The sequence below is a fragment of the Fusarium proliferatum genome (assembly GCF_900067095.1).
Source record: "Fusarium proliferatum ET1 genome assembly, contig: FPRO_scaffold006, whole genome shotgun sequence".
NCBI lineage: Eukaryota > Fungi > Ascomycota > Sordariomycetes > Hypocreales > Nectriaceae > Fusarium > Fusarium proliferatum.
In genome coordinates, this window is record NW_022194795.1 from 1,694,816 (window position 1) to 1,721,424 (window position 26,609).

At 47.6% G+C, this 26,609-nt stretch overlaps 5 protein-coding genes across 5 annotated transcripts; 3 read left to right on the forward strand and 2 right to left on the reverse strand.

Annotated features, from left to right (window-relative positions):
• Positions 1 to 1,510: 1,510 nt before the first annotated feature.
• Positions 1,511 to 2,079, forward strand: FPRO_09623 (uncharacterized protein; the record flags this gene model as incomplete). The annotated part of the gene is made up of 4 exons (XM_031233034.1): positions 1,511 to 1,588; positions 1,629 to 1,701; positions 1,777 to 1,827; positions 1,973 to 2,079. The coding sequence occupies 4 exons, from the start codon at positions 1,511 to 1,513 to the stop codon at positions 2,077 to 2,079; spliced, it is 309 nt and encodes a 102-aa protein (XP_031082912.1).
• Positions 2,080 to 5,961: 3,882 nt separating this feature from the next.
• On the forward strand, positions 5,962 to 8,147 carry FPRO_09624 (uncharacterized protein; the record flags this gene model as incomplete). The annotated part of the gene is made up of 7 exons (XM_031233035.1): positions 5,962 to 6,004; positions 6,298 to 6,420; positions 6,543 to 6,654; positions 6,708 to 6,912; positions 6,959 to 7,114; positions 7,169 to 7,620; positions 7,670 to 8,147. 7 exons carry the CDS (start codon positions 5,962 to 5,964, stop codon positions 8,145 to 8,147), a joined length of 1,569 nt encoding a protein of 522 aa, XP_031082913.1.
• A 2,900-nt stretch (positions 8,148 to 11,047) lies between these two features.
• Positions 11,048 to 12,253, reverse strand: FPRO_09625 (uncharacterized protein; the record flags this gene model as incomplete). Its single annotated transcript, XM_031233036.1, has 1 exon — positions 11,048 to 12,253. One exon carries the CDS (start codon positions 12,251 to 12,253, stop codon positions 11,048 to 11,050), a length of 1,206 nt encoding a protein of 401 aa, XP_031082914.1.
• A 3,094-nt stretch (positions 12,254 to 15,347) lies between these two features.
• Positions 15,348 to 17,164, reverse strand: FPRO_09626 (putative FUM1-fumarate hydratase; the record flags this gene model as incomplete). Its single annotated transcript, XM_031233037.1, has 3 exons — positions 15,348 to 15,537; positions 15,588 to 16,611; positions 16,789 to 17,164. The coding sequence occupies 3 exons, from the start codon at positions 17,162 to 17,164 to the stop codon at positions 15,348 to 15,350; spliced, it is 1,590 nt and encodes a 529-aa protein (XP_031082915.1).
• A 5,239-nt stretch (positions 17,165 to 22,403) lies between these two features.
• FPRO_09627 (putative nitrogen catabolic enzyme regulatory protein NIT-2) lies at positions 22,404 to 25,505 on the forward strand (the record flags this gene model as incomplete). Its single annotated transcript, XM_031233040.1, has 3 exons — positions 22,404 to 22,867; positions 22,960 to 23,308; positions 23,457 to 25,505. 3 exons carry the CDS (start codon positions 22,404 to 22,406, stop codon positions 25,503 to 25,505), a joined length of 2,862 nt encoding a protein of 953 aa, XP_031082916.1.
• Positions 25,506 to 26,609: the final 1,104 nt, after the last annotated feature.

The window sequence follows — 26,609 nt, forward strand, 5'->3', positions numbered from 1 at the left end:
TGAAATTTAATACTTAATTGCGAGCAAAGATTTGATGGAGTTGGGGTTGGGTATTGGCTATGGCAGGGCTGGAGCAGTCCCTCCGGTAAAGCAGGGTACTTTATCCACGGTGAGATATGATTTGTTCAGACAATGTAGCAGAAGTTAGATAGATACCTAGAGGTCGAGTCTGCTGCACCCTATCATATAAGATATCCATCTGATCGGTAGTTGAACGATCATGACTGCCGTCAGGGTAGGATCCATAACGTAAGGATTAGAAGTCAGTTGACTACCGAATTTCGCTTGCACAGAAAACAACAACGAAATAGAGTTATCGACTGAAACGAGATCGCCGTCTAGCCCTCGTCCACAGAAAGATTGTCTCCTCTGATCAGATAATACGAATATAACTCAGGAAGAAAACTTCTCTCTGTATCGTCTCAGAGTTTCGGTCTATAAGTTGACTATTCATACCTGGGCATACAGAAGAAGGAAGATTGTGAGATATCGTCGAGAATTAGGCTTGCGTAAACTTGCTCAATTACACGCACCAAGCACCAAAGACATTTAAATTGACCGTTGCAATTCAGTTGGGTCCTTGTTCCTCCAAATCTAGAACACAAACGTATGATCTTGACAAAGAAAATACCCGCACCGTGTATTCGTAAGGACGAAACTAGACAAACTAAACACCAAGCTGTCGTGAGAAATGCAGACCTTGGCAGGCAGCGTTGCGCCTCAGTTGTTAGATCACCGGAAAACAGGATAAATGACACCTTGATGGGGAAAGAAGACTCGTGTTAAATGCCATGCAGCCGGAAAAAAGGCATCATGTCGGAGAAGTGATTCTTTGTCTATACCAAGATTCGATATAAAATGCTTCTTGGCCGGCCGCGGCATTGCCCGAGAGGCGTTTTCCAAGCCACTAACGTCTTGGAGCGTTGTTCTAGAACAATTTAATTTTGGTTTTCATAGGCAACACTGCGGATACAGAGAAGCCAGTGCCACACGTGGTGTATCAAACGAGGCCCGTTTGCTGAGTTGATGGGATTAACTGTAGTGGAAGTCAAAAGGAGGCAGTTCGAGTTGACGTTTGGAGAAATGCCCGGGGATCAACCCTGCTGAAGGTCTGATAGGAGCGAGGAGTCATCTATCGCCCTAAGCGAGTATCAGCCTCCCCCGTGTTCATGCAGTGGATTTGAAATTACTCCCATCTCTAGGTAGGCTTGGACCTGATACCTAGGTATGCAATCATGACAAAGACCTATCGAACTAACAAGAAAGACTTTGAAAACGGCTGCGGCGTTAAAGAATAGGAGGATCAGAAAACATGGGTCGGCATCTAGAACGGTATCAGGGACAGGGGGACCAGACGAACGTCTTCGGCAGCCTTGTGACTGTGATGACGTTCAAACCTAACTTTGCAAGTACCGCCGAGGTTACAGGCTTTGAAACACGGTTGAGGCACCTCCCATCTCTGTGCACCGCAGCACCTATCCGCCCGTTAGCTCCCAGGGGATCTTTTGAAATGAAATTGGTTGGCTGGCCTGCATCAAAGAGGCGGCGCCGTTGGAAGCTGGAACAGGGACCCGAGATGGTGGTACAGGTACACAACTACATGTTGGTGCTTCTTTGCTTTTTCTTAGGTTGGTGTCATTGGCAGCCCATTGCGTTGTGGCCACCGTCCAATACAATCCAGCACCTTGGCAAGGGATTGGTGTAAGTGAGATATGTGCAATTTGCACCTACGTTCTATGATATTGCGATGCTGCAGAGCGCTGTAAAAGCTTCCAGGCAGCTGTATTCAGCTCCCCTATATCAGTGCCTCTCGCCTCTCTATGAGCAGTGAGTGGGTGAAATATACGTCAGTCCTAACATGGCAAACAAAGCCGGTCTATGTGCATCGGAACGCGGCAGGCCAAACTAACACCGGTTTGGCTGCTTGGTTATTAAGTCATGAGGGACGCCACCATGTCCCTTTACACGACAGGTCACCAGCGGTCGACTACGGGCATCTCCGTCGCTTATCTGCACATGAACGGCGTTTGCAGAATCCAAATTCAACTCATAATAATCGAAGGACTCATGCATATGTAGCGGTGCTGGGCCGTCTTGTGTTATTAGCATGTGAGCCGAAAGAAGCCTTCCAGAACGACGTTAGGGCCACACAAACACAAACCAATGGAGGCCTGTTTGTGAAGCAAACATACAGTAGCCGCTCTCGTTCATGCAGGGGCCCGTCCTCCAGATGAGATCTGAGAATGCATCACAATCAAAAGCCCAACGGGCTGGATAGTTGCAGTAGAGAGTTGGAGTTGCTGGTTGGTCGGTCAATAGCAATGTCAAACAACCCTGTCAACCTTGCGACCAACAACAACTCCACGTCCCCGACTCCATCAATCCCTAACAGAGGAAGTAGTTTGATCGTCGTGTGTCAGCTTCTCCCCTGGTCTTTTCGTTCCTGGCCGCCCGTCCGGCCTTTGTCGGGTTTTCTGCTGTTGGTCCCCCCATATTGGTTTATTACGCCACGAAGCATCAAGAGCTCAAACATTGGAGACGATCGCTAGTAGCAGAGTGCTATGTATTGAGTCCAGGCGAAAAGGGGAATGCTTCTCCGGCGAACCTAGGCATCCCGTAAATCCGAGGTTGAAATTTGAGCTGAAGCGGAGCAGATCTTTGCTCAGCTGGCCAATTGCAATTATTTCAAAGACTAATACCGTGTCGATGTGAGCCATGATCGGAGTTTTGAGTTCTGCAGTGTGAACATTGAATCCGAGGGCTTGAACGTGTGAATACCATATCCGGCTTCCTCAATAAGCATCAATATCGAACAAGATTAATAAAACAGAACTGGTCAATTAGCGACAAAGGTCAAGTTGGTTGGTTGCTGAGCACTTGTAAGGCCGCCAAGTCAACATTAGCATACCTATATCATGTAGATCTCGAGCACGGCTTCAGCGGGTATTAGGGGACCCTCACACGCCCGGCAGCTGATTCGCCTCGGCGATAAAGGTCAGAAATGGTCTGCGTCGTGAAGCACATGTCGAGAGGTACTTGGGATACAACTGACAGCGTGTTTTCGATCTTGTGTCGACGGGGCACGAAATGGTCTGGTCTTAGTCGAGTTGTCAAGCTGATCAGTGGCTAGACTGGTTTCCGCCACGCGCCGCCTATCCACAAGCACTACCTTCGGCCACGCCGAACAAGAGGAGACGTAGGTAATCAGTTGGTCAGTAATGTACTGTACTGTAATGTCATGTTACCGATGAACATGCAAGGTGGTCGTAAGCGGTAACCGTAGAGAGGGAAGCATGCCGACTGTGTGTGGCTTCCTGAAACAATGAAAATTATATGATTATGAAACTGGGTGTTTCTACTTGTCAAGAGAAAAAAAAGGAGATGATCGTGGTGATGATCTTTGGCGGTATAGTGCACCTTTAGCATAGTTACATTGCAGGTCAACGATGCTGCACCTAGGGACGCAGGACGTTTCTCTGCACCCTGGGCTCCTTTTGAACGACAGTGGAACCAGGGTAGGTCGTCCTTCGGGGGGAAATATTAAACGACCCCAAATGCACCAAAATTCGCTGGTGTTCCACCCATCGAGGGGTCTTTTTTTATTTCCCCCCCTAGGTCGTACCTACAGTCCCCTGTCTTGTTCGACTGGCTCTTTTACAAGAGTCAGGACCCTTGTCATGGTCTGGGGCCAGATGAACGAACTCAACTCTGAGCCAGCTGAGCACGAAAATGGGAATAGCGAGAGAGACGAGCTCACCCATGCAATGTAGTGCAACGACGGCATCTTTGGTGATGTGAGATGGTCAAGATAGAGTTTGTAGAGAGAGGGAAGGCTGCTTGCTTTTACGGGAGTTGTGGAATATCTCAACATGAGACTACTTAGATAGTAGAGATGGACAATTTCAAACATCGTCTTCAAATAGCCTAAGCAGTCTAACTAGTTTCATTTCTCAACATAGATCCTAAAGTAAAGTCATACCATGACATTTTTCTGGTCATTCTTAAATTCTCATGCCATTATATCCCACAAGCCCAGTCAAGCCATTCCATCCCATGCTAACAAACAACCAGACGCTTCTTTCTGGCTGGACTGCCACCGGCCACTATCGTTGGTCGGTTATTTAGCCCACACTTGGTTCTGTGTGCCGTAATGGCAATTGTCGGTTCTGGTACTTTGCAGTACAGGACTCTGTCCTACTAGTCATAGCAAACGTCTGCAAGTCAGTAATTGTGTAATACCTCCTAGCACTTGAAGGCATCCATCCACCAAGTCGAGTCAAGTCGAATCCTCCTCTTACACCAGACGACAGGAATTCCTCTTTTGGAGTCAACTCGACGCCATCTGTTGATAAGCTAGCATCTTGGCTTGGAAACCACCCCTGTTTCCCCGTTGATAAACCAGATATATGTCAAGAGTTAGGCAGAGCTAATGTCTGACAAGCGAGCAGAAAAACGAAAATCACTGCTCTTCTGGACGTGGCTTTCTGACCTCTTTCGTGCTGTTGCTCCGGCTCTTGGCTTTTTCATTATTCTGGACCCCTGCCAACGGATGCAGTTGTCCGTGCTCTCTTACATTGGATTGCAAGGGAACTAGAGATACATACAGACAACAGACCACTTGAGTTTGCAAGAAGGACGGAATTAAATAGGCACAGACCATGAAGCACTCTGGGCCGCGTCGAATTGCACTCCCGTTTCTCAGGAGTTGAATGAAGCATGTACTGGTACGGCTCGTCAGGGACTGGAGCCGACATGTACGCCCTGAAAGCTCAGAGTGGCATCACTAGTTGATTAGTTCTTTGTTTGACGGTGTGGCTCTCCTGTGATGTTTCCGTGTCTGCAGTAGGAAATCGTTATTGATTCGACAACCTGTAGATTAATGTGCAGCATCTGGTCAACACCTTTCAAACACAGGGACCCCCCCTCTCCCTTTTAGCACAGCTGCCCGCTACCGCTACCGTGACCTACCTGTACTGAGCTACGGCACCTTGATTAATAGGTAGGTACCTACTTACTCCTCCTACCTAAACTTAGTACCGAGACCTTCCATTCCCATTTGTTCCATTGACTCTTCTTCTTCCTCTCTCGGGAATACATCCATTCAACCATACCTACTCTCAAACTTGTACTTACTAGCCAAAGGTCTTTACCGCTGGGTACCTTACCTTATCGCCATTTATTGTCCATATTAGACCATTTCCCTTCCGCTATTGCCGTACTGTTCTCCATTTTGTATTTTCACCAACAGTACATTTTCTTCTCCATTTCCAACAAGTCTAGTCTGCTAGGCAACTCAGCTAGAACTAGAGCACTTTGACATCCCACGTCTCGAAACGCCTCCACAAGCCCCCTCTTCACCGGGCCTCCTTTTCTCCCCCTCAAAAGACCATCCTCTCTCCCCTCTCTCTTCCCCAAGAAAGTCGGTCCAAAGTCGCACGCCGTCCCCTTGACCTCCCGCCGCCACCAACCTCCGAACGACGTCTCATCCCCCCAAAAGACCGAAGCTGGACTGAATTGCACTACAAGAAAAATCCGATTCTCGCCTCCCGTGCTTTGCGCTGTCCGCTAAGGTCCAGACCCTGCTCTGTCCGCTTCCCGATTCGATTCGACTTCACAAGCGCCCAGCCAGTCCAAACCCAGCCAAGCCAAGCCTCATCTTGCTTCGCTGACTTTTGAGCTGCATTTGCTTCTGCTGCTGTACCCCTGCGACTTTGATCCTTTTGCCATCATCATCGTCGTCGTCGCTGTCAGTATCATCGAGCTCACTGCCATCAATACATCCTCTGTCTCGAATCGAATTTTGATTTCCACGATTTACACCGCAAGATACAGTGCCCTGCGAGATACTACCACGGCGCTCCGACTCCACCTCCGATTCATTCCTTAGATTCAAGACTCAGCATGGGACTTTGCTATCTTTCACGATAATTCAACGTTGTCCAACATATCGATCCCCTCGCGATGGGCAATGGCCAAGGAAAGCCCGTCGACCTGAACGGCGAAGGTACGTGAAGGAGCTCGGCTCAGAAGCTTCTTTGTATCTGTTCCTGATGTCGTTCGCCCCCCAAATCTATGTCGCCATTGGTTTATCTGGGATTCCCGTCATCCTGCATGCCATTTGCTATCTTTCAGCCGCATATTACTTGGCGTCATCCTGTCTCCCACGTGTGTTATGCAACCTCTATCCACGCTCTTCACGAACCAGTTTCTCTGTTTTTTCTTTTGCTCTCGCAGCCTTACATGCTTCTGCTTTAATTTTATGACATTGTGTGGTGGGTGACGCTGACAGGTTTTTAGTGAACTTGAATCATTTCCGCCTGTTGCGAGTCGTCGGCCGAGGTGCCTTTGGAAAGGTGCGCATTGTTGAGCGGAAGGACACGAACTTGTCCTTTGCCCTCAAATATATCCGTAAAGATGAAGGTAAGCTCAGGGCGCTCCCTAAGGTCTCGATACATGTACCACTTCCATTGGTGGCAACAATCAATCTGCTGGAATCTGCTATCATCTCTGTGACACAATGCTAATCCTTTTCAACCTCGCAGTCGTACGATCCGAAAGCGTGCGAAACATCATCCGCGAACGTCGAATGCTGGAATATGTTAACCATCCTTTCATTTGCAACTTGAGATACAGTTTTCAAGATATTGAGTACATGTACGCTCTCCTATAACCTACACTGTCTAGTGCTAGCTCACATTCGATAACAGGTATCTGGTGGTTGATCTTATGACTGGCGGAGATTTACGATTCCATATCTCGAGAAAGACCTTTACCGAAGAGGCTGTTAGATTCTGGATTGCAGAGCTCGGATGTGCGTTGCGATATGTGCACAGTCAAAATATTATCCATCGAGATATCAAGCCCGACAATGTCTTGCTTGATGCGGATGGTCATGTCCATTTAACAGATTTTGTACGCTCTTCTTGCCTTCAAATGCAGCTAAAACTAACGAAAATAGAACGTCGCCTCCGACGTCGTCCCAGGAAGGACACTTACTAGCAAGTCCGGCACATTGGCTTATCTTGCACCTGAAGTTTACGCTGGCAAAGGATACGATGTGCGGGCAGATTGGTGGTCCTTGGGCGTTCTCTTCTACGAGTGTATCTACAACAAGGTAAGCTTGTTAAACTGCACTGGTCATATATACATCTTTTCTCATTTGATATAGCGCCCCTTCGAAGGTGGCTCCGAAGGATCTCTCAGTCAACAGATCCAGGCCGCTTCTCCCAAATATCCTGTCACACAACCGCCTGTGTCCCTAGCTTGCCTCTACGCAATCGGCTCCGCGCTCGACCCGAACCGCGAAACTCGAATGGGCTCAACATGGGAGAGCTTCACGCAAAACGAATTCTTCAAGTGTTTTGATTTCGAACTACTCGAACTTAAGAGAATCGAGCCCATATTTGTTCCTTCATCCGAGAAGACCAATTTCGATGCCACATACGACCTCGAAGAGTTGCTATTAGAGGAGGCCCCACTGGAAGCCCGTGCGAGACGCCAGAAACCACGAGAGCGTCTAAAGGACGATGCGACTGAGAAAGAGATTAGGGAAGACGAGCTGTATCGCATGATTGAGACAGATTTCAAGCCGTTCGACTACACAGTGGCTGCTTATAAACGGTATGCCCTCCTGGACTGATCGCTGATATCGATTTGCTAACTTGAATAGAATCACTGAGGGCACTGGTGCAAATCCAGAAGGTCATCCTGACTCTGACAACGCTCCTCAAGCAATCACAACGGATGAAGCAACGCCTATGCCCGCAGTCAACGGAGGTTATCAGTCATCACCTCTTAATCCAAGTACCAGCAATGAGAACCGGCAGGGACGTCCTGTACGCCCTGCTCCGCCACCTCCGCTGCAGAATGACTTCCGAGCTCGCCACGTCCCGATTGTTGCCGGCCAACGGATGACAAGTCCTACTGGGGGCGTACAAGTAACTCTCGACGGTAGTGGTAGTTGGTCTGAACTAGCTCGCCAGGATGCAACCTTGCCTACAGATGCTAACAATATTGGCGACGGCAAGGGTGAAGGCTCTGGCGGTATGTTTGGATTTCTCAAGGGCAAGAAGGGTCGCACAAATAGCCCCAAGCCGAAAGAAAGGGGTGTATTGGGCAAAGAAGGCGCGCGAGTTGTCATCGGATAGAGGACGATCGAGGCTCACAGCAGGCCTTTTGCGTTTCAAAGTCGACTGATCAACAGCCAGTCGACGAATTGCACGCCAACGCCGAGAGTTATCGGCCTCAATCCTACGACGAGTCTGCACCAAGGAACTGATCATCCAACAGTCCCTGCGGTACCAGCCTGCTTAACCCGGCATGCACTGGCACCGCGTTTCCTGGTCACTGTTCAGCCGCTGCACTCGAGCATGTATTTTGATCAAGATACGGCAGTAGTAGCAGCGCAGGGACGATGAGAAACGGCCTCTACTTCATTCATTACGGCGTTCGGTCATTTTTTACGGCTAGACGCCTTTCCTACCTCTGGTTACAGGGGACATCGCATCAGAGAAACGAACGCTAATTTGTAACAACGCGGTACGAACCAAGTAAATCACCAACACGAAGGGGAGCTTAGCGTTTGCAGGGGCACTTCATTCATTTGAACTTACAACAACTGGCGGATGCTTCACTCGCGAGGGCGTCTTTCTCTCCATGAGAGTGACATTGACGGGATATAATCATATCTTTACACACATTATTCATACTAACGGCATTTTCACAAATGTCTGGTCGGAAGAGAAGGATCATATACAACTGGACTGGGTGGGTTTTGAGGCAATCAGGGGAGGAAGGGTACTACCACAAGATGTCCGGTATTGATGGTTAACTTGTTTATTATTGTGAGCATATTTGGAATAATACCCCATTACACATTATACTTTGATTTTGACCTGCTTATTCGCCTGATTCATGCAATTCTAAAGAAACGCCTTCAAACACTAAGAAATCCTTGACCCTTGACTCCTTGGGTATGAGGATTCGGGAATGCGCCGGAAGTAAAAGATCTTAGTTCATGACTCATGGCGTGAACTACGGAGTAGCCCAGAGGTCTTCTTCGAGACAGGAAAATGAAATCCGGAGCGACTAGAGGGTACACTTAGAGTAAGGAGCACAGAGATGTTTGAGACAGTATCACGGGGGTTGTGATGGTAAGCAATGAATGATGCCTTCCATGATTGTTGAAATGCGTACTTTTGAGCTCAGCAAGATCCGTAAGACTTTACAATCCATTGTTCGAAGTCGCATATGATGAGTCTAAGGACATCGACCTCCTTCGTTCACAATCTGATACCGGGGACAAAAACAACAAAATACTTATACGACAACCCTCAACCACCACGTCTTGATAATCCTCTGCTCTAACCATACGCACCTGTAATCAGAGAGAAAAGGATGTCTTATTCATAGCAACGGCTGAAAATCACTCAATAGGTTGCTAGCGGCCCGTGTCTTCCTAATGGTGTTGTGGTAGGGAGCATTCGAGGAACTTGGTGATGAAGAGGCATCCACTAACACAATCAACAAACATTTTCATTCAGTATGATGAAGAATAATAACGAGGTGATTTACCGAAGACGATTTATATATCGTCCATGCGATGTTGAACTTGCTCCTACCCCTATCCCATATGGAGTCTTAACGCGGCAACAGTCCTATTCTTCACCTTAGGAGATGATAGGCCAGCCTTACTTGATATGAACTGTAGGAAATACTACGGTAATTGTCTAATGCTTTCTTCCGGGGTGAGACTATCTGAAGTTGGCTAAATTCTCGAGTGCCTCTCGTAAGGAAGTGGAAGAGATATATGGCGTAGGCGCCCAGTTACAGTGGATGGTATGAGTTTGAAGGGACGACCGGGGGGCTTCAAAGGTTACCAATGGGATATCTGATGCTCTGGTGGGCATGTATCCGGATCCATCGGGCTGACTTCGTGAAAGGTCGTCCCATATCCTGAAAAGGGGCTTATCAACCAGATGTTTCCATCCTGCTTGTTCAACAAGGACCAATAGCGCCCAGGTCTTCCTAGACCGTCAATAGACTTTGTTCGGAGCGTTCATACAGGCGCCTAGATACGATAGGTGAGGTCTCGTACAGTATGTTTTTGGTTGGCACTTGGAAGTGGAACTTGTGTTTCTTGTTCGATAGACTTTATGATGATGAACTGGTATATAGAGACTGTGTTCAAGAAATACCACTTGCTTGACATCTTGAAATATGTAGCTGAGCCTTAACCCTATATAAGTCTTAATAGGGAACTCCAGGTGATGCCTTTCCTCGTACATGTAGAAGCCGCTATGAAATGAGAGCCATCTTTCAGGTTCTAACTCAACCACCCCGCACCACGGAGTAGAGGCATATAAAGTGGTGAGTGAATTGAACTATCTATCAAGGGATAGGAGAATATAATATATACTGTCGATGATTATAAGAGTAAAGTACGAAGGGAAATTACAGGGCCCGGCTATTAGATTCTGGCCTTGTTTCCAGCTTTTCCCCAGAACCCCTGACCTATATTTGGCGGAGGTGCTAGTCACAAAGATTTGCAAGATATCACTTTGTAATATGTGGCTCCTTATGTATACGCATTATCAGTTTCTGGCACGTTCCAAGATGCAACGGAGTGGCAGGGCCTTTTGTCGAAACGGGGGCTATGCTTAAGCTGCTAAGGGGGGTTTGACAAATATATGGGTTGATCAGAATAATATGTCTCAGGCAGGTGTAACTTCGATAGATTTATGTCTTTGGTAATGTTGAACAAGTTAGAGAGAATTGATTGAGCAAATGGATAGACTTGTATCGGGTCACTTGGGCTTCCCTAGGACTCCGCAAAATGGTGAAAACAGACATCAAGGTAGACGGAGAGCAATACCAGAGAAGTAGAGAGGCTGTTTTGATGGTAAAACTTTGAGGATTCAAGATTAAATGTTGGTATATTAAGTAGTATATAACGCTAGCTCAATAAATCGTGTTTGGTATAGTTGATGTAAGTATGAATAAACATTCATTACTGCCATGAATTCCACCTAGACTCGGCCTGCAAGTCTCATATTTTGTTGTAACCGAGAGAGAATAGCCCCGCCCTTGAAGAGTCTCGTAACACTGTTTCCGCCTTGGAATTGATAATATTCTCCGTTCTGTTCCTTGTCCCTCGTTCTGAAAGCACTCCCTCGTCAGGCGACGTTGGACTCGGCAGTTGTCCATTGTTCTTGAACAACGGTACAAAATATCGTCTATCAGGAACTGTATTCTGCCCTTTGGAATTTCTCATGGCTACGGGAGGCGGCTGGTTTGTTTTTGAGATTGGCGGTGGTAAACGAAGGAAGGACGCCTTTTCAGGGGGTTGCATCACATCGCGGAGAAGTTCCATACCAAGACTACTCATGGTACAGACGGAAGATGTACGATCCCGGGGGCTCCTGGATGACTTGGACACCATAACAGCTGGTGTCTCATGGGTAGGGACAGGCGGCAGCGGACCTTGAGGAGGAGGATTCTGCGGAGGGGGCAGCAATGGAGGGTTCCTTCGTAGAGGGCTTTGCTTCGGAGAACTCTGGGACGAAGAGTATTGAAGAATAGGAGTCTCTGGCATAAAGTTCTCTGAGAGGGGTATAATTGGCAAGCGAGGTGAAGACAGAGGTGTCTTTGCAAGAGGTGTTGTTGATTGCGTATTTCCAACTCCTAGCATCTGGGCAGCCTTTGATGGTACAGTAGGCAGCAAAATTGGTTGTGCTGAAGCTCTACTGATCTGAGTGGCAGCTGAAGTGTTTCCGAGAGATCTCTGAGAGTATACAGAGTCTGCATACGGGACCGATACTCGATGGTTGAACGTCTGACGCCATGAAGTGTGAGCCGAAGTCGTTGTTCCTGGTGTTTCAGTGCGTGGGCGTAAAGGTTTCCCATCAGCAATCCTTCTATTGCCTTTTTCTTGGGAAGCAAGATATTTCTTGAAGATGAGAACGCCGAAAAATATCGTGAAGCAAATGATGATTCCGCCAGCAACAGTGCCTCCAACGATTGCACCTTTGTCGGCACCACTCCGTGCGAAGTCTCTTGCATAATTGGCCTGCGAATTTTCTCTTCTCCTTTGATCTGGGTTTGTAAAGATTCCAAGGGCGTGGGATGCTAGTGACTCAGTGTCTTCCTTGCTCGACACTGGAGGTCCTTTTACTACTGGCATTGCCCACGCATACCGGGTGGTGAACACCACAAACAGATATACCGGGAGTCGTATCGAAGAGTTCATATGCATGTTTTTCGTTCGCGTGGTCGATATGCTTCTTCGAGGCCATTCTGAATTCGTCGTGAACCATGGGGTTCATCGGTCTATAAACACTTGGTAGAGCGGCTCAATCTCAAGGATCTTCCCTTGAAGGATTGAAAGCCATTGCAGGAATAGCATCTTGCTGACTTAGTTGACAAAGAGAAGAGCCCACGATAGGGTTCGCCATGAAAGGCCATATCCAGGTGCTTTGTTATTTTATTGTATGGGATTTCTTTGCTCGCATCGTTTCGGGGAATCGTTTGTCCCAATGACTATTCGACTGGGCCAAGTTTAGGACATTGTTTCGGGTCTCGATCGGTCTCGTTTAACAAAGAGTCAAGGTCCTTGAGCATGAAGGAAACAAGGAGTGGCTACAGTCATGGTCTTGTATGCATTGACCTCTGAACATTTTGTAAGACCAACGGAGTCTCGCGTCTCTTTCTTTGACAGCAAAAATAGACGTATGGCAAGAGTCCCTTCAACAGTTGTTTCAGCAGAAGTGACAAAGCAGCAGCATCGACGAATTTAAGGCTATGGTATCACAGATATGCAGGGCGATGGCGTTGAGATAAGGTTACAGAGCAACTGGCTTCAACTGATATGCGGCCGTTTGTTCTGTAATGCGGATAGTGTGTTTCTTGGATCTCCGCGCTGATAAACCCATATACGCAGCCAGACACAGGCCATAATTGGGGAGCCTACATAGTTATCTAATCTTGGGCCTTGAGAACCTTTGAGAAGCGACGAGGGTCGACAGCCACGTAGGATTGCAGAGATGACTCGCATTGGTACGTGCTATCACAGAGATAACACATAAAAGTCTCGAGGACCCCGGATTTTGTATACCCAACTTTCTGAGCGTAGTGTATCCAGACCCCAAACAAGCTCGGCTGGGACGCCTGGTCTGCTGGCTCTGAAATGAGAAGCCTGGCAGTGGTGAAGGAGTCTTGAGCAAGACATGGGCTCCAAGCAAGACCTCCGGACAGCAACCTCACCTTACCGTTGATGCTCTTGCAGTTCGACGAGACGAGCGCATCATGGTCCATCCAACTCGCCTGCATTGGCAACCCCCTGACCCCTGCCGGATGATCGCAACCTTAACCGCCAAGGTCAGCCGAGCAGCATGCCTCTTGGGAAAGGAGATAGCATGGTCTCGTTCGTCCGGAGTGTTGCACTCGCACACAGTCAATGCTCCTGGACCTTTGGACCCCCAACTCGAACCGGGACCCCCACATGCAGGCAAAGCAATATTCAAAGTCGATTCCCAGGTCTATTCCCACCGGATGCAAGGAAGCCAGAAACCGGTCCCGAGGGCTCAAACAGTGAATCTGCACCGAGGTGGCACTGACACTCATCATCCATTCCTCAAATTTGACCGTCTCTGTTGATAGGTGCCTCTCGGGGATTTGACCGAAGCTAGAGAACTGTCATGCCGGTACGGAGTAGCAACTAATGTAGCAAATGGCTCGCGACAGGCCTGGTGGCCTACTTTCCTTGCTGGTTTCTGCCGCTCGAGTGCATCTCACATGTTGATTTGCGGGCTAGGGGACTGTTGCGGGCGTTGGAGAATGGCGCCGAGAGATCTGATCGGTCAACCCACTCCTAATGTCTGGGGACACAAGCAGGCATGACATATTAATATCTGTCTCTATCTCTGGCCCACACCGCTATAGTGGGGCGACGCTCCGGGTCTCTCTCTTGTGCGAGATCCGCTTGAGACTCTCTGACTCTGTACAGATCGTGTTACCTTGATTTGTTCCTTCACTGCCACCGGGTTTCCCTTTGGAGGGCCTCCGGCCCCGTTCTCCCTGATCACCACTCCCCAGTCTCGCAGGCTGAGCGGCATGTGGGGAAAGGATATATGTACGGAGTATGCATACTAGAGCTTTGTTCCCGCTGTCGTTGCTGATGAGAAGCGAAGTTGCATCAGCACATGGTTTCTTTCATGCTAGGAAGCGGAGAACTGCCCAGAATCTCAAGCGTTATGAGCCGTTCACTGCGATTCAGGCTCGACGGAAACCTATTCCCGCATGACTCCCCATTATAATACCATCGCCCTTTCTTGAGGACGTGAGGCAACATTGCGGCTAATGAGGTATCCAGTATGACTGACCACTTGATTCAGATGAACACTTTATATTGAATGACTGTTTTGTTGGTATTGCTTGCCCTTCCTTGCTGGCTATGTCTATTCCTGTGCTGTTCAGGCGCTTGAACTTGTACATGAACCGAGGCGGATATTGTCGAGCCTCAGTCTTGAAGCCTGTGGATCTTTGTTTTGCCGGATGTCCCTAATATTGATTAGTGGATTTATAATTTATTATTGATTTGGTGCTTATTTGAACAATAGGTTAAAGATCGAACCCACACTCTTGTGGATGACTAGGATGGCCAAGCCGCTGACACCATGCTCGGTCGTTTAGTGCAGTATTTAAATCGTTTGCGGGCGCAACGCTTACACGAGCCTCTCACAGCCAAGCGATTGCAAGCCATTAATAGGAACGAGGCTCATACTTTTAATAATTCAAGGCATGTAGCTTAGTTTAAGCCTAACCCTTTCAGTTATAAAATAAATATAATAAATTAAAGCTATATAGGTTTTAATTTATAAATTTATAAGTTTATATAAAGATATTAAGCTTTTAGCTTTTAATATAATATAATATATTTAACATTTAAAAAGTATTTATATTAATTTTAATATTAATTTAATTTAATAACTATATATAATATATTAAGATATTTTAGAATAATATATTATAAAAAACAAATACTATAATATGGTTTTTTTTTAGTATTTCTTTTATATATAAAGATTTCTTTATTACTATTATAGTATTTTTTAACTAAATAAATATAATAAGTAAAAAAAGATTATAAAATATCCTTAAAGGCAGTTTAAAGTCTATTATTTATATTTTATAGTATTTTATTTAGCTAAATTAAACCCCTATTAAACGTTTCAATAACAACCTCAGATGTTATTTGTCTAATGTCGAGTAGGGCTCTAGTGAAATAATCTATAAGCGAGCGCTTTTACAATTTTGATACATGGCATCACGATTCTGTTTTAAAACAATTTTCATCCCTTGTAGGGGCTGGGGCCAACCATAAGCTCGGGCTTAACAAGAGTATCAAACTCCTCCTCAGTCAGAGCCTTGAGCTCGAGAGCACTCTGCTTGAGCGTCAGACCCTTCTTGTGAGCATTCTTGGCGACCTTGCTGGCCATATCGTAACCGATCTTGGGGTTGAGGCAAGTGACAAGCATGAGTCTATAAATCTGGTCAGTACTTATTTCGAGTGCCCGGTGGTAGAAACTTACGACTCCTTCATGATGCTGGCAATCTTCTCCTCATTGGCTGCGAGACCAGCAACGAGATTCTTCTCGAAAGAGCGCATGCCATCTGTTAGAAGGCGTGAGCTGTGCAGGAGGTTGCGGATGACCAGAGGTTTGTAAACGTTAAGCTCGAACTGGCCATTCATGCCACCAATAGTGGTCGCAACGTGATTGCCCATAACCTGGGCACAGACCATGGTTAAAGCTTCACATTGCGTGGGGTTAACCTTTCCAGGCATGATGCTGCTGCCAGGCTCGTTTTCGGGGAGGTTAAGCTCACCAAGGCCACAGCGAGGGCCACTGCCGAGGTATCGAATATCCTGAGCGATCTTGGTAAGAGAGGCAGCAAGGGTGTTAAGAGAGCCGTGGGCTTGGACAATAGCGTCATGGGCAGCCAGGGCCTCAAACTTGTTAGGGGCAGTCTTGAACTCGGTGCCAGTCATGTTGGTGACCTCCTCAGCAATAGCCTCAGCGAAACCCTGGAAAGTATTGATGCCGGTGCCAACGGCAGTGCCGCCCTGGGCGAGCAGACGCAAATCAGGGAGAGAGCTCTCTACACGCTTGATGCCAAAGTCGAGTTGAGCTACGTAGCCAGAGAACTCTTGGGCGAGAGTCAGAGGCGTAGCGTCCTGGAGATGAGTACGTCCGATCTTGATAATCTTCTTAGCCTCAAACTCATCGACCTTCTTCTGCAGGGCAGCACGGAGGCTATGGAGGGCAGGCAAAAGCTCGCCCTCAATATCAAGGACGGCAGCGATGTGCATAACAGTAGGGAAGGTGTCGTTGGAAGAGGCACTACGGTTAACGTGATCGTTGGGGTGGACAGGCTTCTTGCTACCCATAGTTCCGCCGAGGATTTCGATGGCTCGGTTGGAAATGACCTCGTTTGCGTTCATGTTGGACTGAGTGCCGGAGCCCGTCTGCCAAACGACAAGAGGGAAGTGGTCGAGGAGTTTGCCATCAGCAACCTCCTTGGCGGCCTGTTGAATAGCAGCACCAATCTTGGGGTCTGCAAAAATGATCGTTAGCGTTTTGACACTCAGAGTAGGCTCCGTTGAGGTTAAACGGCTTGGTGTACAAAATCTACCCCGCCATGGAACGGGTACAAGTCAAGCCCTCCAAGCGGAACAGTGGAAAACAAGATATTACCACCAAACAGCCCTGTATGAATGCAATTGCTACTCACCAAGGCCATATCGCATGTTGACAGTGGCGGCAGCACCCTTCAGGATACCAAATGCCTTGACGATGGGTGGAGGCATGCGATCCTGGGGCTGGTTGATGCGAAAGTTCTCGAGAGACCGCTCCGTCTGGGCTCCCCAGTATCGGTCGGCGGGGACCTGGATTTCGCCAAAGGCATCGCTCTCTGTTCGTGTCTGAGACATTCTGACCGAAGTGCTGTGAATAGCTCTGGAGAGTTGAAGACCAGCAACCCGAGTCTTGTTCTGAAGTCGCAGTTGCGGGGCAAACGAGCATGTGGACGCAGCTGCTTGGGAGACCCGAGGCAGAGCTGACTTCACAAGGCCCGAGGCGGCAGCGCGTCCCGTGACGGTTCGAAGCATGATGGGCAGATGGCTGGCTGGCGAAACGCTATTCCGAAAGCACGTTACCTAGGTACTTAGGTACAATAAGCACCTTATGTGTTCAAGTTGATGATGTATGTACTCCGCACTACAAGTGCTGGTGCCGGTAAGGATATACTTGTGTCGTCGAATGAAAAGGACTTTGACTGGCGAAAGGGCGAGATGAAGAGACAAGCCAAAAACAAAAAAAAAATTTAGATCTAGAGGGAGGCGGAGGGATGCGGGGGGATGCGGAGGAATGCGGAGGGTCTCGAGAGTTGACTTTAGTTTAGTTTCGTCGAATCGAAATGGACCTTGAGGTTTACAAAAGGGTAATATTCATCGAACCGATGGAGAGAAAGGAGACAGAAGGAACAGAAATGACTGGCTCGTTTATTTCCGTACAGAGAGTATTAGTAGGTTGCAGGCATTACAAAACGATAAAATTGTGTCCTTGTTTAGGGATTTTATATTAAATTTAATAATACAATAAGAATATAACAAAATGAATATATAAATTTTCGTTACCGTAAATATACTAGAGATATATAATAGCTACTTAATTAAGTAAAAAAAAAATATATATATATAAGTAATATAGGTCTTGTACCTGCCATGCTCAGCAGCGAGCGCATCTATCGCACATCGACCTCCGACCAAAAAGAAACCAGAGCAGAGCCAGAACCCAGAATTAGACTAGACGGGGACGAGGATGAGGATGAGGATGACGGGTAGTTATTCGCCAAGCCTTTCATCGTCTCGACAGGCCTACGGGGGAATATTAAACGACCCCTACCTACCTAGTAGACAGGCACTGTACCCATCACAGCGGATCCCGCCACAGCACTTAGGCCCGAATCGACAAAGATGAGCCTGCTACTTTGCTACTGTGACGGCTGAACTCGATGCGCTTGGAAGAGCCACTGACTCACTTAGGACAGGATGAGGGAAAAGCCGCAATCGCATTAGGTCCAATCCAATCGATTCAAGTTTGAAAACCGCCCACCTGTGGGTACCTATACGCTAACGCGCTGCCGATTCCTATAACCGGAGCTCCATGTCCCCTCCAGAGGATACTAACATGTGTGTGTACATCCATGGCCGCCGATTGTTTACGGGTGCTTCAGATTTCAAGGGTCCAGGCCATTTTCTACATGTACGTATTTCACGGAAAGTGGTCGCGGGAACGCCACATGCACCAGGGACGAGCATTCAGGACTTTGCCTTTGTCCAAACCCCTCAGGCCATGACATTGACATTGTTGTGTATGTAAGTCATTGTGTGAACTGTCGACGTCTTGGCTGAATACTGGGAAAATCCATTTATTTTCTTGGAGGGAATTTACTTGGGATATTCAGGCGCTTACCAAAGTCATCTTCCTCATCCATAATTCCTGTTGCGCCTACTTTTACCGTGATCCTGAAATCTGTCGCCGCGAGCTCGGCGAGACTTCCTTCTTTGTTTTTCCCTCATACCTCAACCTCTCCTCCGAGTGCGGATGCGTCTTGCAGCCGGATGGGATAGTGTCTTTCAAAACATCAAGGCCCAGGCAGGTTCCAACGCTCAAAGAGGAATCCAGAAGTGGCACATTTGACTTTTCTCGATTCTGTTTATTTATTTTCTCCTGTAGGTGGAATAAGACGAGAAAAAGAGAAATATCTCATGTGACTCTCAAGTCATAGCCACCAACAACACAACATGGATGATCACCAGCTCTAGTATACATACAGTACAGCTGACGAACCCCGGGACCATGAGTGGACAACGATCACTCTTGTTCGGGCAAACACCGCCAACTTTTTAAGACCCACGATGTTGGCCTTGTCCAGGGCGTAAAGAACCGAGAAGCTGGCTCTTCAACCGTGTCAGTGGTCAAGGGGCGCTAGGCACGTCCGACCCAATGGGCCTTGGTTTTTCAAGATCCGAATACTGCTTGCTATGCTCTGCTCTACTGGTTGCATGTAGCGAATAACACCCAGCCAAGCGGATAGACTATCGACCAAAGCGCGATCTGTATACTGGTGACGTTCTGCAGCGCCTTGTGCACATGGCATGGACCTACTCGAAGTTCCGTTAACCGCCCCAAGCATGCCTACAACCTGGCCGTTCTCGCAAGCATGGCAGCCTACGCTTGCCTGAATCCGTACTGGTCTGAGTCGACACTCAACGGCGGCCGGATGTCGCTTGTCAACATGTATGTACTTGTTAGTCTTTTTGACCAAAACACGAGATTGAAAGCCGAGTCATGACGCCCGTTTCTAATAAGCTATGCTTCAACATTACCTGCTACGAATTTGCTTTAGGTTGATTTTCGATATTACTGCATGGACGTTACCACGATTTTGAACCATCTTATAGAGTAACTTCACTGTCTGTCACTTACGACGTAGTATGCAAGTTGAAACTTATCTGTTACCGAGGCATCTGTGCGACTTCGGACGATGGCTCAGTGGAGTGTGAGCATTACCAGATTTGTCTGTACTGGCGATCGCGTCTGTGGCAATTTGCCGCACCGCTCTCTGCATCTCATTCCTTCATTGAGGCAACTTCAGAAATGGATATTGAATACATATCGGGGAGTGAGAGAGCTTGAATGTATCTGGAACGCTTCGTCAAGACAGACCCACGACCGTGCGTGAGCTTGGGCTAGGGGTCGCCCTGGCAGATTTAGGTGGTGGAGCCATATTACCAGCCGCCACATACAATTCAGCCCAGCAAGACGATTTTCAGGGTACCTGGTCGCTGGTTGCTCGATACAAACCAAGTTCATAGGCCTGTACATCCGTCACGGCGAAACAAACTAAAATGCTGGTCTTGGGACTGTCACCTCGGCTTCTGGAGATGTACCTCCACAAGCGAGGAAAGGATGAACCGCACGACGTTAATTCTCCCGTGGTGGCTGCCAACTAAACAGACAAGACCAAAGGCTTAAGAGGCTCTTCAACAACACATGCCGTCGGTGTGCCTACCTATCCAGACGCTCATTGGACGAGGTGGTTCGTCGCAACTGCGGCTCCGAACCACCTATTTGAGACTTCGTTCTGGAAACAAGGACATCGAGCAGCACACGAACGAGTAGATTCGGGGAATACGGAGCTGGGAGGATGGGGAATTGGAGCACACGTCTAGCTGTGCTGTACCACAATTTGTTGGCGGAGAACTCTGGGGACTGTCTAGACTTTCGTATCGTGTTACCAGACAAGCATCCGTTCCATTTCTACGAAAGTCCATAATTACATTACAGACAGCTCTCACGAGTCAAAGGACAAGATTTATTTAATTACCAATCTACTGAGCTTGAGGTTCATTTATGGATGTTCCGAAAGACAGGGTATCAGGCACCTAAATTCTTATTCTTCCCTTGGACAGATTTGAGCTTATAGGGTTTGAAATTGACTTTGACCTACTTGTGCCTTTTGGGAACTTGACCAACAAGCTCCGAAGTTTGAATGTCTAATGCATTCGATTTTCATTAGAAGAATCAAATACCCAAAGCATGCATTAGCCGGGAGCAGCAGGCAAAAGCAATCCCTGGCTACATACAGATGCTTATTTTAGCCGCATGTGTACGGAGTATATCCCGGTGAGCTGCACGACGACGTTAGACGGTTCTAGACAACAGCATTTAGTGGAAGTATTGACGTTGGTGGAGCGCAACACATCCACACTCACAGTCGAACTCTCTGTCTCACACACACGCACGCACACACACATAGCGAGAGCACTTGCATCAACCCCCACTTAGTACCCACGAGCCGGCAGGGATATTGACGGGCGAGCTAGGAGGGTTAGGGGTGCCTTGCTAGTGGTACTTGGGCAGCAGTCATGGTTGTTCCGGTATTTTCCATCGTCAGCAAGACAGTAAGAGTCTAGGCGGATGATATACCTTTCGTAGACGAGTGTAAGCCAAACTGGTTATTTGACAGAGCATGTGCAGAACCCAGCTTTGCCATGTCTATCATCGTATACCAAACACCACGGCCAGGATCACAGTAACACGAGCTGCATGGCGTTGGCGATTCTCCAACATCAACATTGCGATTAGAGCCAGAGACTTACTGCAATAGCAAGGAGTAGATTAACTTTTATATCTATATAGTATATATTAAATTTAAATAATAAAAATATTTTATAAATTATAAATAAGTTTTTTTTTAGAAAAAAAAATTAATATATTTAATATAAATTTTAATATATTATTATATATATATATATATTATTAAAAAGAAAAATATTTTATTATAATAATATAAAAAACATAATTAATAAATGTTATTTTTTCTTTTATAAGAATAATTTATATAATAAGTAATAGCTATATTTTATATATTATTATAAGAATATTTTAACTTTTTAATATAATAAATAATAAGTAAATTTTTATTTAATTAAAATATTTTTAACTATTAAATACCTTTTTAAATTAAATTAATATATATTAAATTAAATTATAAAAAATATATATTAAAATATAAGGCCTTTTAGTTTAACTTTAAGGTATTAATTATTCTGCTATTTAGATTTATTAAGTGGTAGATTTTTAATTAATCTATAGTACTTCCTCTGAATTTCGGACCGACAGAAGTCACTCTATGCCGTATTGAGTGCGCCATATGGATCGATTGGATCAGGGTCTACGTTCTCATCTTCGATCGTCCTCCTGCACCGACACCAAACACAAAACACCCGGCCCCTTCAGTCGCTCTGGGCTTTCTCCTCCGGTGGACAGCGCCCGCTCACCCGCTCCTCACTGACGCCGGGTGCCCACTAAAGCCCCCAGGGCATCCCCCAAAAACAAGCACCCCACCCCGCCCGGAGCCTGGTACATCCCAGTCGGTCTGAGGTGGCCGCTTTTGGGTGTGGTGAGGTGGTTGCCCTGACCTCAGCGAGGTTGGATTTCTGTTCAGGGCCCTACCACTCTCAGCTATAGGTACATACAGCTGCAGCTAGGTCCTGTAACTTACAGTGCCATCCACCCATACATGCTCGCTGTAAATTATTGAGCGGCATCTGGACTGCAAGCAGCTGCAGCAGTGCAACCCACACCCGAACCTTCTCACACCCTACTAAAGCCACTACGTGGGGGGTCCTTCTCTTCGTCACCTCAGCCTCTCGCTCACCCTCACTCATATTCTCTTCCCTCTTTCATAGCCGTCCAACCATCGTTCCACCACAAGCCGGCCAATATTTCCTCATGAGCACATCTGTCTCAATCGCAACCTCAAGTCCTGTTCTAACAATGAACCCAATAATAACAGAGCACGACTTTCGTTTTCCAAGAAGGCCAAGTGCATGGCCTGGCGCTGCTATTCACAACGCTCCCACTCAGCGCAGCGGCAACTCGAACCGCATCCCAAACTCTCGTGACGCTTCGGCCAGCTTCAAGGAGCACAAGACCGATATGGCCACCACATATTCCCTTGCCCGGCAGGGCCTGGGCGGCAGCGCCCTTTTCCCTTTTCTCCAGAATGGCTTGGCCGACTCCGATCGCAGTATCGACAGAATGCAACAGGATGATCCGCTTGCGACTCAGGTCTGGAAATTCTTCGCGAGGACCAAGCACCAGCTCCCTAGCCAGCACCGCATGGAGAATCTGACTTGGCGTATGATGGCTCTCAACATTCGCAGGCACAAGGAAGAGCAGCAGCAAAGGCAAGACGAGGCAGATGCTCGAAGAAAAAAGAACATGGACGCTGGCAGCCGGTATGTAAATCATATTTTATTCCTACAACGCCATTTGTGCTTCGAATCGCGTTCTTACATTTTGACCATGACGTGCTAACCAGGGCTTTCAGGCTTGGACGCCCAATGATGCAAAGCTCTCCCAGTGGCATTGCCCAGCTGAGAAAGTCTTCTGAAAACAATCTCGCTCAACCTGATGCCATGAATCTTGACGACTTCATTTTTTCTGACAATTCTGGCTCGCCTATCAACTTTGCCTCTCCTGAAGGCGATAAAATGGTTGACGATAGGTCTGGCAGTTCAATGGCGTCGGCCATCCCAATCAAATCCCGCAAGGAACCATCTCTCCAGAATTTTGTCCCACAGTCGGTCCCCGTCCAGCCAGCTCACCAGGCTACTCAGGGTAGCGAATTCAACTATGTGAACCGACACCTTCGAAAAACGAGCATCGATGACCGCAGGGTGAGTAACTTTCATTGCCCCTCCTCTTTGTGTGACCAGCAGCGCACATTGCCATTCGTCCGTCGCAAACCTCGAAGTTTGTGTTACTTTTTATTTTACATGTGATAACACGCCTATTTCCCGCTCGGTTGCTAACCTTTACAAACAGACTCGAAAGCGCCCTGCTAATTTCTCCCCCCAAGTCCCAGCTGTTAACAGCACTGCGGCGCAGAATGACCTAGATCTTGATTCAGAGTTGCACGACTATTCCCTAGACCAGCCCAACCAGGCCGGCATCCCTCAGCAGTCTAATGGCAGCAATGTTCCCTTCAACATCGATACTTTTATGGAAAATGACTCCATGGTCAACAATGGAAATTTCCAGCAGAACTTCTCATTTTCTCCTTCAACATCACCTATGATACCCCATGGTCCCTTTTCTGGCATCTACCACAATTCGTCTGTCCCTTCAGCATCGATGAGCAACAACAACAACAATAGCGACTTTTATTCGCCACCAGCGTCTGCGTACCCCTCAAATGTCTCGACCCCTCATCCTGTGCCTGAGCAGGAAGGGTTCTATTTTGGATCCCAGGATGCGCGAACGCAACGTCCACAAGGCTTTCAGCAGAGCATTGGCAGTATGCTTAGCCAGCAGTTCATGTATGGTGGCTCGAACGGCAACAGCGGCAGCACTATGTTCTCTGCTCCGGGCACAGCATCGGAGTCAATGTCAGCATATAGCACTGCTCCTAGCTCATTTGGGCACATCGACCCTTCCCAGGTGTTCCAAAACGAACAAGCTGTCACTTCACCCACAATTCAGATGCCGCAAGATAACATGTTTTCTTTTGGAGCCGACTCCGATGATGAGGATAACAACGCATTTGCTGATCGCAACGTTTCAATGCAAAAGGACATGTCTTCATCACTTGATGAGTCGGGAGCGATGGGCTGGGATGCTAGCCTGCCAGGCCAGTTCAGCACCCAAGCAGCTCGTTTCCCTGGCGGGCCAACTCGCAAGCAGGTGATGATTGGGGGAACAACAACTGATTTTGTCGACAACAACGGAGACTGGGAATCGAATGGCCTTGAGCGATCGCAGTCGCAGTCTTTTAGGGGAGGAAACCTAAGAAGGCAGCATCCTAAATTACCGCGAAATGCATCTACGCCAGTTCATTTTGGCGGACAGCAAAATGGTTTTGAGCAGCTTGCACAGTCGATGCAAAGCTCTCCTGCTGGTGATGGCAACGGGACCATGTCAGGATTCTCATCTGTGGCCCCAAGCAGACCATCTTCGCCTCCCATGTCAAAGCAGGGCTCAACCACCAACTTGCAGGCAGCTGCCGGTAATGGGAACGATGGAAATGCTCCGACCACGTGTACGAACTGTTTCACCCAGACAACGCCTTTATGGAGGCGAAACCCTGAAGGACAACCACTGTGTAACGCCTGTGGTCTTTTCCTGAAGTTGCACGGCGTGGTGAGACCGTTGAGTTTGAAGACGGACGTGATTAAGAAGCGAAATCGTGGTTCCGGGACCAATGTACCAGTTGGAGGGAGCAGTACGAGGTCTAAGAAGACGGCGAGTACCCTGAACTCTCGCAAAAACTCGACCTTGTCGATGTCCACTGCGACGGCAAATAGCACCAAACCAAACAGCAGCAACCCCACGCCCAGAGTTACGACTCCACCTGCTACTAGTCAACCCCCTAGCAGTAAGGATATTGATAGCCCAGTAAGTGGTACTACATCGGGTGCCAACACCGCTGGAAGCACTCCAAACAGCCATTTTGGTGGTCCAGGACCCTCTTCTGGCGCTGTGGGTGGTAAAGGGGTTGTACCCATCGCGGCTGCGCCCCCAAAGACTAGCCCTGGACCTGGTGCCTCATCAATGTCAATGCAGCGTCCCGCCACAGCTTCGTCAAAACGACAACGCCGCCACAGCAAGAGCATTGGAGGAGATGTGCCAGTATCGATGGATATCGACAGTCCCGATTCAACCAGCTCTATCGACGGCCCCCGTCCCTTCGGCTCCTCAGCTGGACTCTCGAGTTTGCCCGGTGGCATGTCCGCCAGCAGCTTCAACTTGAACCAGCGGCCTAGCACGCTAGGGTCGGCTACTGGTATGATCAGCATGTCTGGTGGGCAAACAAGCTCGTTGATTGGTAGCTCTGCCGGTCCTCAAGAATGGGAATGGCTGACGATGAGTCTATGATCGCAACAACACAGCATCAAATAGCCTTGATGGTAATGATGGAGATTTTGGAAGCTTCGCCTTGAACGACGGTACAAATTTTGCGAACGATACACTTTAACGAAATGGGGCATGTTTTCAGGGCGTTTTAGATGGTGGCGTTTTCTTTGAGACTTGATCATATGACGGATTGATACCTTACTTGGATGTGTTAAGTTGTGGCGGATTGTACCGCTGCCGACGTTGCTGGAGTTTTATGGGAGGGAACGGCCTTTTGATATGTGGTTATTACTGGGTAATCATGCACATGTCAAAACCTGCATGTTGTCGAGGAATGGCGCAGTCGTCACGACAATTTTCCAAGAATCCAAACGTCTCCTTATAGATCTGACGATTGGCCGAGGGTTTTCGTTTTTACTGTTTTTTTATAGATGGTCTGGAAACAAGCGAATGGAAGGGTTTCTGATGGTGCAAATTTGATGGATGGGCCAGGACTTCGCAATGAACACACCCTCTGAAAGAGGTTTGATGATACCACTAAAGTCTATTATATACTTCTTGTTCATTCTCTCACGAAACCTTCCTTGTCTGTCGCAGCCCACGTAAGATAAATCAATGAAACTGCCGAATAGGTTTGAGAATGCTTGGGACCAGTACTACGAGAAAATAGATCGAGTCTCTCGAGTTTTAAATGCATGGCATGTTCTTGTGATCTTCATTCCGGCGTCAGGAGATACTGAAGTGGGCAATGGCATGTAAGGTTGGTTGGCATGTGTGGCCAATATAAAGGCGAACACGCTCTCACAAAATCGCCTTTTCGAGTCAGAATTAGTTGCTCGTTGCTTCGCATAGCCAATGCAAAGGCATTGGTTTTTCTATCTTCGGAACCCCCCTGGCCTCATACCTGCCAAAGCCAGTAGGGAAACTTATCTCAAAACATACATACATAACCTCAACTATCGTGGGCTGCCTGACATCTCGCAGACTCCATACCAGCGGACCGTACACACAAAAACCTGGTCCGTATAGAACTCCTGCCTGCCGAAAATGAATAACACGAAAACAGAACAGCAGAACTTGCAGTGTCGAATACAGTATCAAAAGTGATAATACAGCAACAGCGAA